Source organism: Protomyctophum bolini (genome assembly GCF_963924005.1).
Source record: "Protomyctophum bolini genome assembly, chromosome: 2".
Lineage (NCBI taxonomy): Eukaryota > Metazoa > Chordata > Actinopteri > Myctophiformes > Myctophidae > Protomyctophum > Protomyctophum bolini.
Window position 1 is genome coordinate 45,986,682 of NC_137863.1, and position 12,500 is coordinate 45,999,181.

The 12,500-nt window shown below is 43.7% G+C and overlaps 1 protein-coding gene across 5 annotated transcripts in view; it reads left to right on the forward strand.

Moving 5' to 3' along the window:
- srgap2 (SLIT-ROBO Rho GTPase activating protein 2) overlaps positions 1-12,500 on the forward strand; it is a 113,263-nt gene that overhangs the window by 58,183 nt on the left and 42,580 nt on the right. For all 5 annotated transcript variants that reach the window (XM_080787842.1, XM_080787844.1, XM_080787843.1 and 2 more), the window contains exon 3: positions 6,843-7,005. In XM_080787842.1, the coding sequence (XP_080643968.1) occupies positions 6,843-7,005 (163 nt within the window). The remainder of the gene's footprint in view (positions 1-6,842; positions 7,006-12,500) is intronic.

Consider the following 12,500-nt stretch of genomic DNA (forward strand, 5'->3'; position numbering starts at 1 on the left):
TCGGATTGAATATGTCAGAAATGTAAAACAGCACAGAGGTACACAGTCAGAGATTAAGGCTAAAAATCCTTTATTAGTTATAATATGTATTATATTGTCATTTTCAAATGTTTAAATTGTGTTTTATTTGTATTATCTACAAAGCTCACGACATGTGATGTGAAGTGACGTGTGAACTTGTATCCGTGTGTGTGTGTGTGTGTGTGTGTGTGTGTGTGTGTGTGTGTGTCACAGTGTGTGTGTGTGTGTGTGTGTGTGTGTGTGTGTGTGTGTGTGTGTGTGTGTGTGTGTGTGTGTGTGTGTGTGTGTGTGTGCTCCGCGCGCACACACACCTGATTTCTGGCTGATAGCTGCAGGCCAGAGGTATTTAAGGTCATGTGATCATGTATCAAGCTATATAGGGACAGTTTGTAGCGATGTGTGTCAGGGGTGAAAGGTCAGATGATGATGATGGGGGAGAACCATAGAGTATTAAAAGGATAGAGACTAAACTAACGCGAAGCTCCGCCCCCTCTGCTATTCATGTCAGTGGAAGTTGCTCAGTGGCGTTTTGAAGCACCCGGAAGGCTGCCGGAAGTACCGTCTTTTCGCTGATTCAGCATTTCACCGAGGTGCACTCTGGGTGCACTTCCGCATTTGGACACCAAAATTTGGTGTCCAAATGCGGAAGTGCACCCAGAGTGCACCTCGGCCGTGAACGCCATGTGAACGCGCCTGAAGCCTGAATCCATTCATGAACGCGCTCCGTGTCGAGTACGAGCAAAGACAAAAAAGAAAAAACAATACATAGATTTTCGTCTGTTTACATAGCGCACAGGCGCTGAACCAGAAACTTGAGAATTCTGACATTATCTAGGGATTTATATCGAAATGTTAGTAAAGACTTAGCAACTAGGTGGTCTATTTTACCCCTAAAATGTATCAATATAATAAAAACAGTTCCATCTGGGCAATGTTTAATGTTACAGCTAGTGTACTGTACACATGACATGATGGGTGCATTTTGTTCCATTGTACACTGACTTGAATTAGATTAACACTATAAGACATTTACTGTGTATGAATTCATAAATTACAGACTAAATTAAAACCACAATCTTTGAACATCTTCTGTTTTTTAAACTCAGTACCGCAGTTGTGTAAAGATGCAACACAATCAACAAACTCAATGTGGGAAAATTATAAAATTACGGTAGTTTAAAAAAAACACCATGTAGTGATCCCAGGAAAATATCGTTCCCATCAGAAAATAGGCTATACATTACTTTTCTTTAATTACCTACCCTACAGGAGTGGTTCTCAAACTTTTCAGCCCACCCACCACCAAACAGGGTAGTTTATTTAGCCTAACCCCTTCCTAGTGACAACATAAATGGATCTGTAAGAATTCTTAAGAAATAAGCATTTATTTTCAAATACATAAAGTTACAGTACTGCACAGGGCTTTCACTTCTAGTGATTTTTACTAGTTGACTAGTTGTTTAACTACCTATTATGTAAAAGAAAAAGAAAAAAAGGTATTGTGCATTTAAAAACGGTGTACATTGGTGACTATAATGTAGCATTCTAGCTGATCTTGAGGCCTACAAAAACGGGGGAAAATAAGCTCAGAAGATCAGAATTTGTGTCCTGATCATTACAGTATAAATGTATGGAAGTAGGTATGTCACACAATTCAATTCAATTCAAAGGGCTTTATTGGCATGAGAAAACAACATTGCCAAAGCAGAAAGGACACTACAACAATACAGCAATATAATCAAAAGGTACTTTGAAGGTCAGAATCTTCAATAGATCAACTTCTATGTACCAATTCACTCGATGCAGGAATATACACGAGAAACACGAAAAACACGAGCTCCCACAACACAGCAACGTGTCAGTTACTCAGTTTTAGTACTATTAGCTCTGGTAAACCAAACCAAACTCCGGTTTACGGTGGGCTTCTTATCTGTAATATAATAAATCAGTTATTTTTTGAGATGTGGTACATGATGCGAGCACTCGAGTCGTGGTTAACAAAAAGGCTGCTTTATCCTCCAGAAAACAGAATGTAAACACAAACTGCCCTGTGCGCGTCCAGGAAGCAAACCAGCGGCGCGCTTTCTTGTGCTCGTGCATGAATTTCATCCGCCTGCAGTCCCAAACTTGGCCACTAGGGACCAGCGCTTCAACATTGGAGTGCATAGCTGGCCCCTTGGGGAGAACTCAGTGACATTATTAGCTATTCTATTCTCACTTATAGCGTCTTTGTCAGGTATAGAAACCTCTCATCTCCACGTTCGGACTTTTAGCGTAAATAAACGCATCGAGACCTGAGACCAGATTATACAAAATTGCATGCACAATAAAACACCTGGACCTTTTTGGTGGGGACGTAACAACTACAAAGAAAGGTATGAAAAGCCTTCTAGCATGGAATTCTCCTTTAAGGTCAGGTGACACTCACCACCAGCCTGGGGACACGTACAAAGGGCGATGATGTCACACGTCACATGATGGCGGAGGGACCGCTGAACAAAAAAAAATAGAGGAAGTGTGTCTCCGTGGGGAGGAAAACCTCATGTGTCCGAAAACTGTTACTTTTCAGGATTCTAATTGGAAAACCTGTCAAAAGTATAGCATCAGATCTACAAGCTCTACGTTTCCAGCTCGCGGATCCATCACTTTTGATGCTTTTATCTTTTATGAAAACAAAGTACGACAAAACGCGAACAGTAAAGAATTTGGAGATAAGAGTTTTTTTTCCCTGACCGACAGCATCGAAAAATGTACGTTGTGTTGTTGTGTCAGAGCTGCCAGACACGGTGTTGGGCAACAGGTTGGTTGCTGTCGTCAGGCAGATATACCTTGTATCTCCATGTTGTCAGTGCAGATATACCTTGTATCTCCATGTTGTCAGTGCAGATATACCTTGTATCTCCATGTTGTCAGTGCAGATATACCTTGTATCTCCATGTTGTCAGTGCAGATATACCTTGTATCTCCATGTTGTCAGTGCAGATATACCTCGTATCTCCATGTCGGCTCACCATTTGATGGCGTTTATATAGCCTCTCAGACCCGACAACGGAGAATATTCTGTTATTGTTGGATAACATCTAATTGAATTTTGATCGAATACTTTTATTAGTCATAAATGTAAACGGCACAGAGGTACACACAGCCAGACATTAAGACTAAAAAGGAAAAAATTATAATGTTTTTGCAAAAACCGACACAAGTTACAGAAATGCGGAGACAGACAGACAAGACAGTTTGTTTGCTATATAGACGGATTGCATTTTTTCAAAGTGATTTTCGATCCGAGTTGACACAAAGTCTAATGCGGGGGAGATCTGAGCCTCCCTTCGACGTGCTCTAACCCATTCTGACCTGAGATCAGATTCATACGAGGTTTCCACTGGACACACACTGGTCTGATTAACCCATTCTGACCTGAGATCAGATTCTAAAAATGTCAGTCGTTCTTCGATTTTTCAAAAAATAGCAGACCTACAAGCTCGTAGCGCGCCACTCGGTGGCGCGCTATGAGCTTGTAGATCTGCTATTTTTCAATAGCTAAAGCATAACATGATGCTAACACCAAAATGGGTTCCCGTTCAGAATGGGCTAATGGAACAATGTTAGTCATCATCATCATCATCGGAGCGTCTGGGCCGGTGACAGCCAGTGCCAGGGTCTAATCACATCACTCTGGGTGACTCACCCACCCCCCACCCACCACCCAGAGCCCCCCACCCACCCACCCACCCCCCCATCCATCGGACATACCCATCGGTCACAGACGTTCTCTGTGTCTCTCTGACTCTGACCTTATGGACTTGGGTCACTGCAGCAATTTGCACGACCCTCAGTGTGTGTGTGCGTGTGTGTGCGTGTGTGTGTGTTTGTGTGTGTGTGTGTGTGCGTGTGTGTGTGTGTGCGTGCGTGTGTGCGTGCGTGTGTGTGCGTGTGACTGTAAGTATGGTCTATATGCCTTAAGGCCTTGTCCTCTCGCTGCCCATGCAGTTATAATTGTGCTCTTCGGGGCACAAAGGCCTTCTTTCATCCCCCTTTACAGATGCACTCATAATCCATTTGACCCTCTCTATGTCATGCATTGATCATCTGTGAGGCACACACACACACACACACACACACACACACACACTGTGATGTCACCACGCAAGGCACTAGGCCAGTGACCACGTTCACTTCACACACACGCACACACACACACAAGCGACGGACAGTTTGCTATTACTTCATAACGACGTGATGAAGGAGTGAGGACTATAGCCAACACCAACTCGGGACTCCTGAGTCTCTGCCCTCCGCTCTCTCTCATAATGTAGCACAATGTAGTCTGGAGTTACAGTATACAGTACGTACAGTACACGGGGCAACTGGCCCGCCCAACCTTCACTTAACCCATTCTGACCTGAGATCAGATTCTTATAACGCACAGAAGAATGGTGGTTCGTTAACGCATTTTTGACCTGAGATCAGATTCTAAAAAATGTCCCAGAATGGGTTAATGCGGGTTAATATCGGAATAGAGGTTAATGCGTGTGACATCATCATCATCATACCAGGAAGTTACGCGGAAATGCCCACTGAGTGGGAAAACACTACTTTCTGGCCTTTGACAGCCACCATACATCCACACAGAAAAGTCAAAAGAAAAAGAGAAGGGGGGACTTTTGTTTCATTATTGTTTCCACACAACAACTTATAGTTATATTAACCCATTCTTAACGGGAACACATTTTGGTGTTAACATCATGTTATGCTTTATAGCTATTGAAAAATAGCAGACCTACAAGCTCGTAGCGCGAGCTTGTGTAGGTCTGCTATTTTTGAAAAATCGAAGAACGACATTTTTAGAATCTGATCTCGGGTCAGAATGGGTTAATCAGACCAGTGTGTGTCCAGTGGAAACCTCGTATGAATCTGATCTCAGGTCAGAATGGGTTAATGGCATATAGTTCAATGCTGAAAATGAGTGGTTTCCCTTTTTTTTTTTAAGTCTGCAAATGCTATGAGTGCATGTGCACATCCCCCTTATATATTATGGATTATATAGTCATATGCAATACACACACAGATTTACAAGTAACACAAACATTCTTTTGTCATCTGTTCTCGTTTGCTATAGTATTGAAGAGTAAAACGACGGTATATACTTTTGGGAGGTTGTTGATGTTTTTGTGACAGCTGTTCCTCCAGAAGGGGGGGGGGGGGGGGGAGGGGGGTCTATGAGTGGTTCCTACTGTGTTTTGTACCCTGGCTGAACGTGTTGTTTGCGTTGGCTCGCTCACCCGTCTGTCTGTCTGTCTGACCATCTGTCTGTCTGTCTAGCTCTGTTTGCGTACATCGTGTGTGTGTGTGTGTGTGTGTGTGTGTGTGTGTGTGTGCGTGCGTGTGTGTGTTTGGTCACTTCACGCACAAAGACAAACACACACACACTCGGAACTGGTTCAAAATTAGCCCTTTCGCTAAATCCCAACCCCCAAAAAAGCGACTGTCCAATTATGCCACTAGTTTTAACAACTTGTTGCTATGCGGGGTCAAGCGTTCGCCACCCCATAGCTGTCACAGTGTTATGTGTATATATACACGCCATAACGTCGAGAAAGTCACAACAACACGGCCCACCCAGACCCAGGTGATACTGATGATACTAATCACCGTGTCGTCTTAACCGCGCGACATGAAAACTCCCGTCAGGTCGTTTCGTTAAAAAGTAGATTTCTCCCTCTGTCGTTTTTCCTCGTATCATTTCTAGTTCATTTATATATAATGTCATGTGAATTTGTCCAGTGCATATTATAGCCTCTATACTATGCAGGCCCATGGTTGACTTATAGATTTAGAAGACATTTTGATGCGACTTGCTATACTGAAATGATCGATTTATTTATATCGGGGAGAAATCCCGTCTGAAATCCCGTCCCATGCATCTCTATGGGCTGAGAAGAGAAGCTTCTCTTAACGATGCTATAACGTGCCTATTGGATAAAGACGGGTTGGGGAGGAGGGGCTAAATGAGACGAGAAGAAAGACCCGGCCGGAAACCGAACCGGCTCAATCCCTAGCAGATGCCGTTAAGTTTAGGCCAGCAGTTTAGACTGGCGCGCACGCACGCACTCACTCACGCACTCACTCACGCACTCACTCACGCATGCACGCACGCACGGAGCAGACATGCAGACATGAGACTGGGCAGTGGAATGTGTCTAATGTCCATGCCTCCTGTGTATAGGGATCGTCTGTATAAGAAACGGCACAGTTGGAGAGGGGGTTGTATATAGGCACTACTGGACCACTGTTTGTGTCTGTGCATCAGTCGCCGTATGTGTCTGTATAATACGTATACGTCACACACTTCACTGCGGGGTCCACTGGGTCCCACCGGTTCTCCATATATATACATCTGGCCCAGTCCGTTCGTTGGTATGCTTTGCGCTCGGGGGGACCTGGTTGCCCCCAGTATAGTGTGTTGGTTCCCACATGCAAAAGCACTACGTTTTGCAGGCTATGGCAGCTCTTTTTGGGGGTGTCTTTGTGGCAGAGTGTCCTGCTCTATATAAATGATAGTCTCATTCTCCTGGCTGTGCTTGTTTTCTGATGGCTCACTCCTTGGCATTCCGTCGTATAATACAGGTTCTCGTTGGGAAAAACGTGTGTACTCTTGCTGATGTTTAGAAGGGGAAAAAAAAAACTGATATCTGTACATCTCTTATGTGTCTCTCTCTTTTTCCAGGAAGGAGCACATGCAGCGCCCTGTCTGCACTTAACTGACCCCCCTCTCTCTCTCTCTCTCTCCCTGTGTCTCTGTGTCTCTCCACCTACAATAGGAAAGAGCACAGCGTCCTCTCTCCGGTCAACATGTGGAACCTGCTCCTTCTGCAGGTGAAGAGAGAGAGCCGCGACCACGCCACGCTGTCCGACCTGTACCTCAACAACATCATACCGCGCTTCGCCCAAGTCAGCGACGACTCCGGACGTCTGTTCAAAAAGGTGCGCGCGCACGCCACACACAAGCACACACACACACACACACACACACACACACACACACACACACACACACACACATTGTACGCCCCCTTTATACCAACCTTGAAACGTACTTTAACCCATTCTGACCTGAGATCAGATTCTAAAAAAATGTCTGTTTGAAAATGACAGTTTTCTAAAAAAAAAGCTATGTTTCTATATGTCAGTGGTTCTTCGATTTTTCAAAAATAGCAGACCTATACAAGCTCGTAGCGCGCCACTCGGTGGCGCGCTATGAGCTTGTAGATCTGCTATTTTTCAATAGCTAAAGCATATAACGTAATGCTATAACACCAAAAGGTGGTTCCTGCCTAAAATGGGTTAGTTACATCACCTTTTTGGCCGGTGGACTACATACATACCGACATACACATACCCAGCCAGTCACAGTATACTTGTGCGCTCTGCTTGCACAAGAATAAGTACAAAAAAATCACACCTTTATCATGATGGACATGTATGATCAACTCTCTCCTCTCCTCTCCCCTAAACTCACTTTTACACTATGCCACAATATAGAGTACAGTATATGCACATGCATGATTTTCCCCATCAGGACACGTACAGTACCTCATCTAGACTGAGTGGCAAAACATTGAGCAAAACATGGAGTGTCGGGAGTTTGTAAGCGCTCGTTGTGGAAATCACTCGACCCTCCCAGCGTATACGGTTGAGTTTCTACTGTAAATGTCACATAATAATATGGGCTGTCAAGGCTATAGGAAGTAGTTTTTTTTTGCCACTTATCAGTGGGCGTTCCCGCGTGACTTCCAGGTACGGTGATGTCACGTGCATATATACCCTCTATACTAGAGGGAGTTGTAAACGACGATCTGTTACCTCCCACTTTCAAAACAAATATACGGTCTAAATTCTCCTTGTATACAACACGGCCACCCAGGCCTGGAATGCCCTGACCAACCTCCCTCAAGAGAATGCAGATAGATCCCTTACATATTTTTTATAACAGCCCTGCAAAATCCACCTTTCAGCATGGGCCCAGGGGAGACGAATTAATGATCCTTCCCCCCTGAAAAAACGTGACGAGACAGCAATGACTTTTTTTTGGTGCTATATCCCTTGTGAACTGACTGTTTGACTGTACTCAAACTGTACTGTATGTTCAATAAACTATCCGACCAATCCAATGGTGCAAAAAGCACTCAAATGGTTTACTTTTTAAGGGCCAATATACTGCAGTGCGGTACAAAAGTATATGTAAAGTATACCAAAAGTAGTACTATACTGAGCCAATAGTATGTGTGTGTGTGTGTGTGTGTGTGTGTGTGTGTGTGTGTGTGTGTGTGTGTGTGTGTGTGTGTGTGTGTGTGTGTGTGTGTGTGTGTGTGTGTGCGCGTGTGTGCGCGTGCACGTGCAAAAGTGAATCAACCTGTGTTAGGAATGTCCTGGCAGCTCTCGTCGATTTCCATCCTGATAGTCTTTGAACTTCAGCACAGGCACGCACGCACGCACGCACGCGCGCACGCACGCACACACACACACACACACACACACACACACACACACACACACACACACACATCCAACCCCCACAAGCCCATAATAGAGAACACACACATTCAGGCGTGTTTAACTGACAAACAGTCTCTAGGTGTTGGAGAAAATCAGAAACGATCTCTAGGTGTCGGAGCCAATCAGAAACGATCTATAGGTGTTGGAGCCAATCATTTACGATCTCTAGGTGTTTGAGCCAATCAGAAACCGTCTCTAGGTGTTAGAGAGCGAATCAGACGTCAGACTCTCAGTCTTAAAATATTCACCATGGGCTGATGTGAGACGACGTGCTTCGTCCCACTGCTCAAGGGGACGGGGGGAAGTCTGATTGGTTGGGACGTGCTTCGTCCCACTGCTCAAGGGGACGGGGACGTCTGATTGGTTGCGACACACCACACCACACCTCTGTCTCTGTCCAGTTAAACCCCAGTGTTCTTCGCAGAGAATAGCTGACGTACAAGCGTACGCCACGTGAGCTTGCAGACCGGCTCATTGACCCATTTTAGGCAGGAACCCCTTTTCGGTGTTATGCTTTAGCTATTGAAAAATAGCAGATCTACAAGCTCATAGATCTCGAGCTTGTAGATCTGTAGATCGAGCTTGTAGATCTGTAGATTTTTTTTTTTTAATTGAAGAACGACTGACATAGATTTTTCAGAAAACTGTCAGGATCCAGAAGACACTTTTAGAATCTGATCTCAGGTCAGAATGGAAAACTGTCAGGATGTAGAAGACACTTTTTAGAATCTGATCTCGGGTCAGAATGGAAAACTGTCAGGATGTAGAAGACACTTTTAGAATCTGATCTCGGGTCAGAATGGAAAACTGTCAGGATGTAGAAGACACTTTTAGAATCTGATCTCAGGTCAGAATGGGTTAACATTAACGCCAGCAGTAGCAGCACAAAACCATTGTTGACAGAGGGGTCAAAGTTGAGCGAGAGTTGCGCTATATTATGGTATATAAACAGGTCAACGATAGGCTACAAATGACACCCTTTAAGTCCGAAGATCTGAACTAACCCTTAAGATGATAACTCTTTGACTCTTTGGTATATATAGGCCTCTAATAATTTTCTAGGGTAGAAAACACCCACCACGGGGGTTGTTTGATTCCAGAACATATGAACATATGACCATAACTAAGGTCATATGTTCTCTATTACCGTGTGTTTACTGTGTGTTTACTGTGTCATACACAGTTACACGCTCCTGCCAAGGAAGGGAGTCACTTTGCACTTTGTCATCAAGTTCATCATCCCACACGCTTTGCTCCATCTCTCTCTCTCTCTCTCTCTCTCTCTCTCTCTCTCTCTCTCTCTCTCTCTCTCTCTCTCTACATCACAAATGGAGTCACAGTGTCTGCAAAGACCATAGTTAGTTTTATAATGTCAGGGCCTTGTATGTAAGCGTCTAGGAACCAATCGTTTCATAGCTTCAGAGCCTACATACTCTAGTAGGAAGGAACGTAATAGTTCCATAGCGTCACTCAGAGACTACATACTCTAGTAGGAAGGAACTAATAGTTCCATGGTGTCAGAGCCTACAGACTCTAGTAGGAAGGAACTAAATAGTTCCATGGTGTCAGAGCCTACAGACTCTAGTAGGAAGGAACTAATAGTTCCATGGTGTCAGAGCCTACAGACTCTAGTAGGAAGGAACTAATAGTTCCATGGTGTCAGAGCCCGCAGACTCTAGTAGGAAGGAACTAAATAGTTCCATGGTGTTAGAGCCCACAGACTCTAGTAGGAAGGAACTGGCCACTGATTTGTTTTATTTTTCTGTGCTTTGCGGGTCGTGGTGGGCGCTCTGTAATGTATATTCTTTTAAAGGTATATTCAGTGATTTCACTTAATTCAAATATCACTTATTTTTTTGTTTTGTTGTGATAATCCTCTCTACTATAGAGTGTGCTGACCATATAAGGAGTTCCTCCCTGTCCCCAGTTAACCCCTGGGGGTCAAAAAACCTTAGGTTTCGTTTTTGACTCTCTATCCTGATTGGACGAAGGCTTAGGTCCCACAGCCAAAAACGAAACCTATAAGGTTCTTTGAGTGAAATCACTGAATATACCTTTAATATATTTTACTTTCATTCTATGTGAGCACCCCATTGTGTAGTCATACAGAAACAAAGGAAAAACACAACACATGCGTCAAGACAAATAGGCAATTAAATTGCAATTATATTTTATACTGTGTGTTTTTGTTATGCTGGAGTGCCAAGTTGTCGTAGTTTTATATTATAATGCCATGTTTACATCGCGGTGCGTTCGTTTTTCGGTCCGTCGCTTCACGGAAAACAGAAACTGCAAAAGCTTTATAGGTTTATCATTAAGTAAAGCGCTAAATAGCACGTTAACGTCGTTGTTTGACGGCTCGGGATTTCATTAAAAAAGGTGTTAAAGAAGTCGTTAGCGGGGGATGAGTTTTTTAACACCCTAATTCAGTGGTTTTCAACCTGTGGTCCGAGGACCACCAGTGGTCCTTGAGGGGGTCCCCAGCTAAATGATGGAGAGTTGGTAACCAAATTAATTTAATAACCGTCATAAATGTTCTCGTATAATGTCGTGCGTGTGACTTTAATAGCCAAACAAACAATACAAATAAACAATACTACGAATGAAATAAAATAACGTTTTTTTTTTACTGAGCAAGATGGCCATCTAGGATTTATAGGCACTGCAGATGTCTCCGTAAATGAGCTCTCTGAGCGGTTTCTGCTGCAGTAAAATGTAAATGTGTCCTTTTGCCAAACAAACAAACAAACACAATCAATATTTATAATTTACGATGCAATTCCGAGTCTAGTCGTCCAGCATGGCTTGGTGTAAATGCCAGCTATATAACGTAAACCCGGTACATGTACTCAAGTACTTTTACTTTACTGGAGTATTTCACATTTTTGCAGTACTTTTACGACTGCTCCACAACGATACATCTCGGATGCCAAATATTGTACTTTTATATACTTTCACTGCAATTATTTGAAACGTTTTTTGTCGCTATAGTTACTTTGTAGATTTGTATTATTTTATTTTTGTTACAAAACATACATTAACCCCATTCTGTGCGGCCGGGAACACCCTTTGGGTGTTAGCATTATGTGTCATGCATTGAAAAATAGCAGATCTACAAGCGCGCCACCGAGTGGCGCGCTACGAGCTTGCAGGTCTGCTGTTTTTTGAAAAATCGAAGAACGACTGACACAGCTTTTTCTGAAAACTGTCGGGATGTGTAGAAGACATTTGTGAAATCGTCCTCGGTTCTATACAGTATACTTAAGTAAATGTACTTATTTACTTTCCACCACTGGGGGGCTGGTACTGTCTGAAGCTCTCATCCTGGCAGACATGCAGTGTGTCGTTGGAACGGAAGACAAGGCCGTAACTCCCAACCGGCAGTAAAGTGAAGTGCAGTGCAGAGCCGCAGACACACACACACACACACACACACACACACACACACACACACACACACCAGACGCAAAGGGTCAAAGGTTAAGCCTCTCTTGTCTCTGATGGATAGGTATTGTTCTAGCGCCGGCACCGCAGATTGCTTTTTTTTCTTTTTATCCGACTGCTATGCATGCTGGCCCGGAACATTTATGTTTTATTTGTTTTCAACCAATAACGTTGTTCTTTTTTCTTCTTTTTCTTGTAAAAGTTGTATTATTCTCTGACTTATTTTGAATCCATGAATCCGTCTTTCTCCGTGGCTGTTTCTTGTTGCGTGCGTGCGTGCGCATGCGGAAGGTTTATGTCTCCGTCCGTGACCTCACTGCGATGCAATTAGCTCATTGAAGTAAATAATAGCTATATACGCTGAAGAACAGCGAGAATAGCAATAATTTTATACTCGGGCTGGAAGTGGAAAACTCTAGACGTGTGTGCGTGTGTGTGCGCGTGTGCGTGTGTGCGTGTGTGTGGTGCGTGTGCGTGTG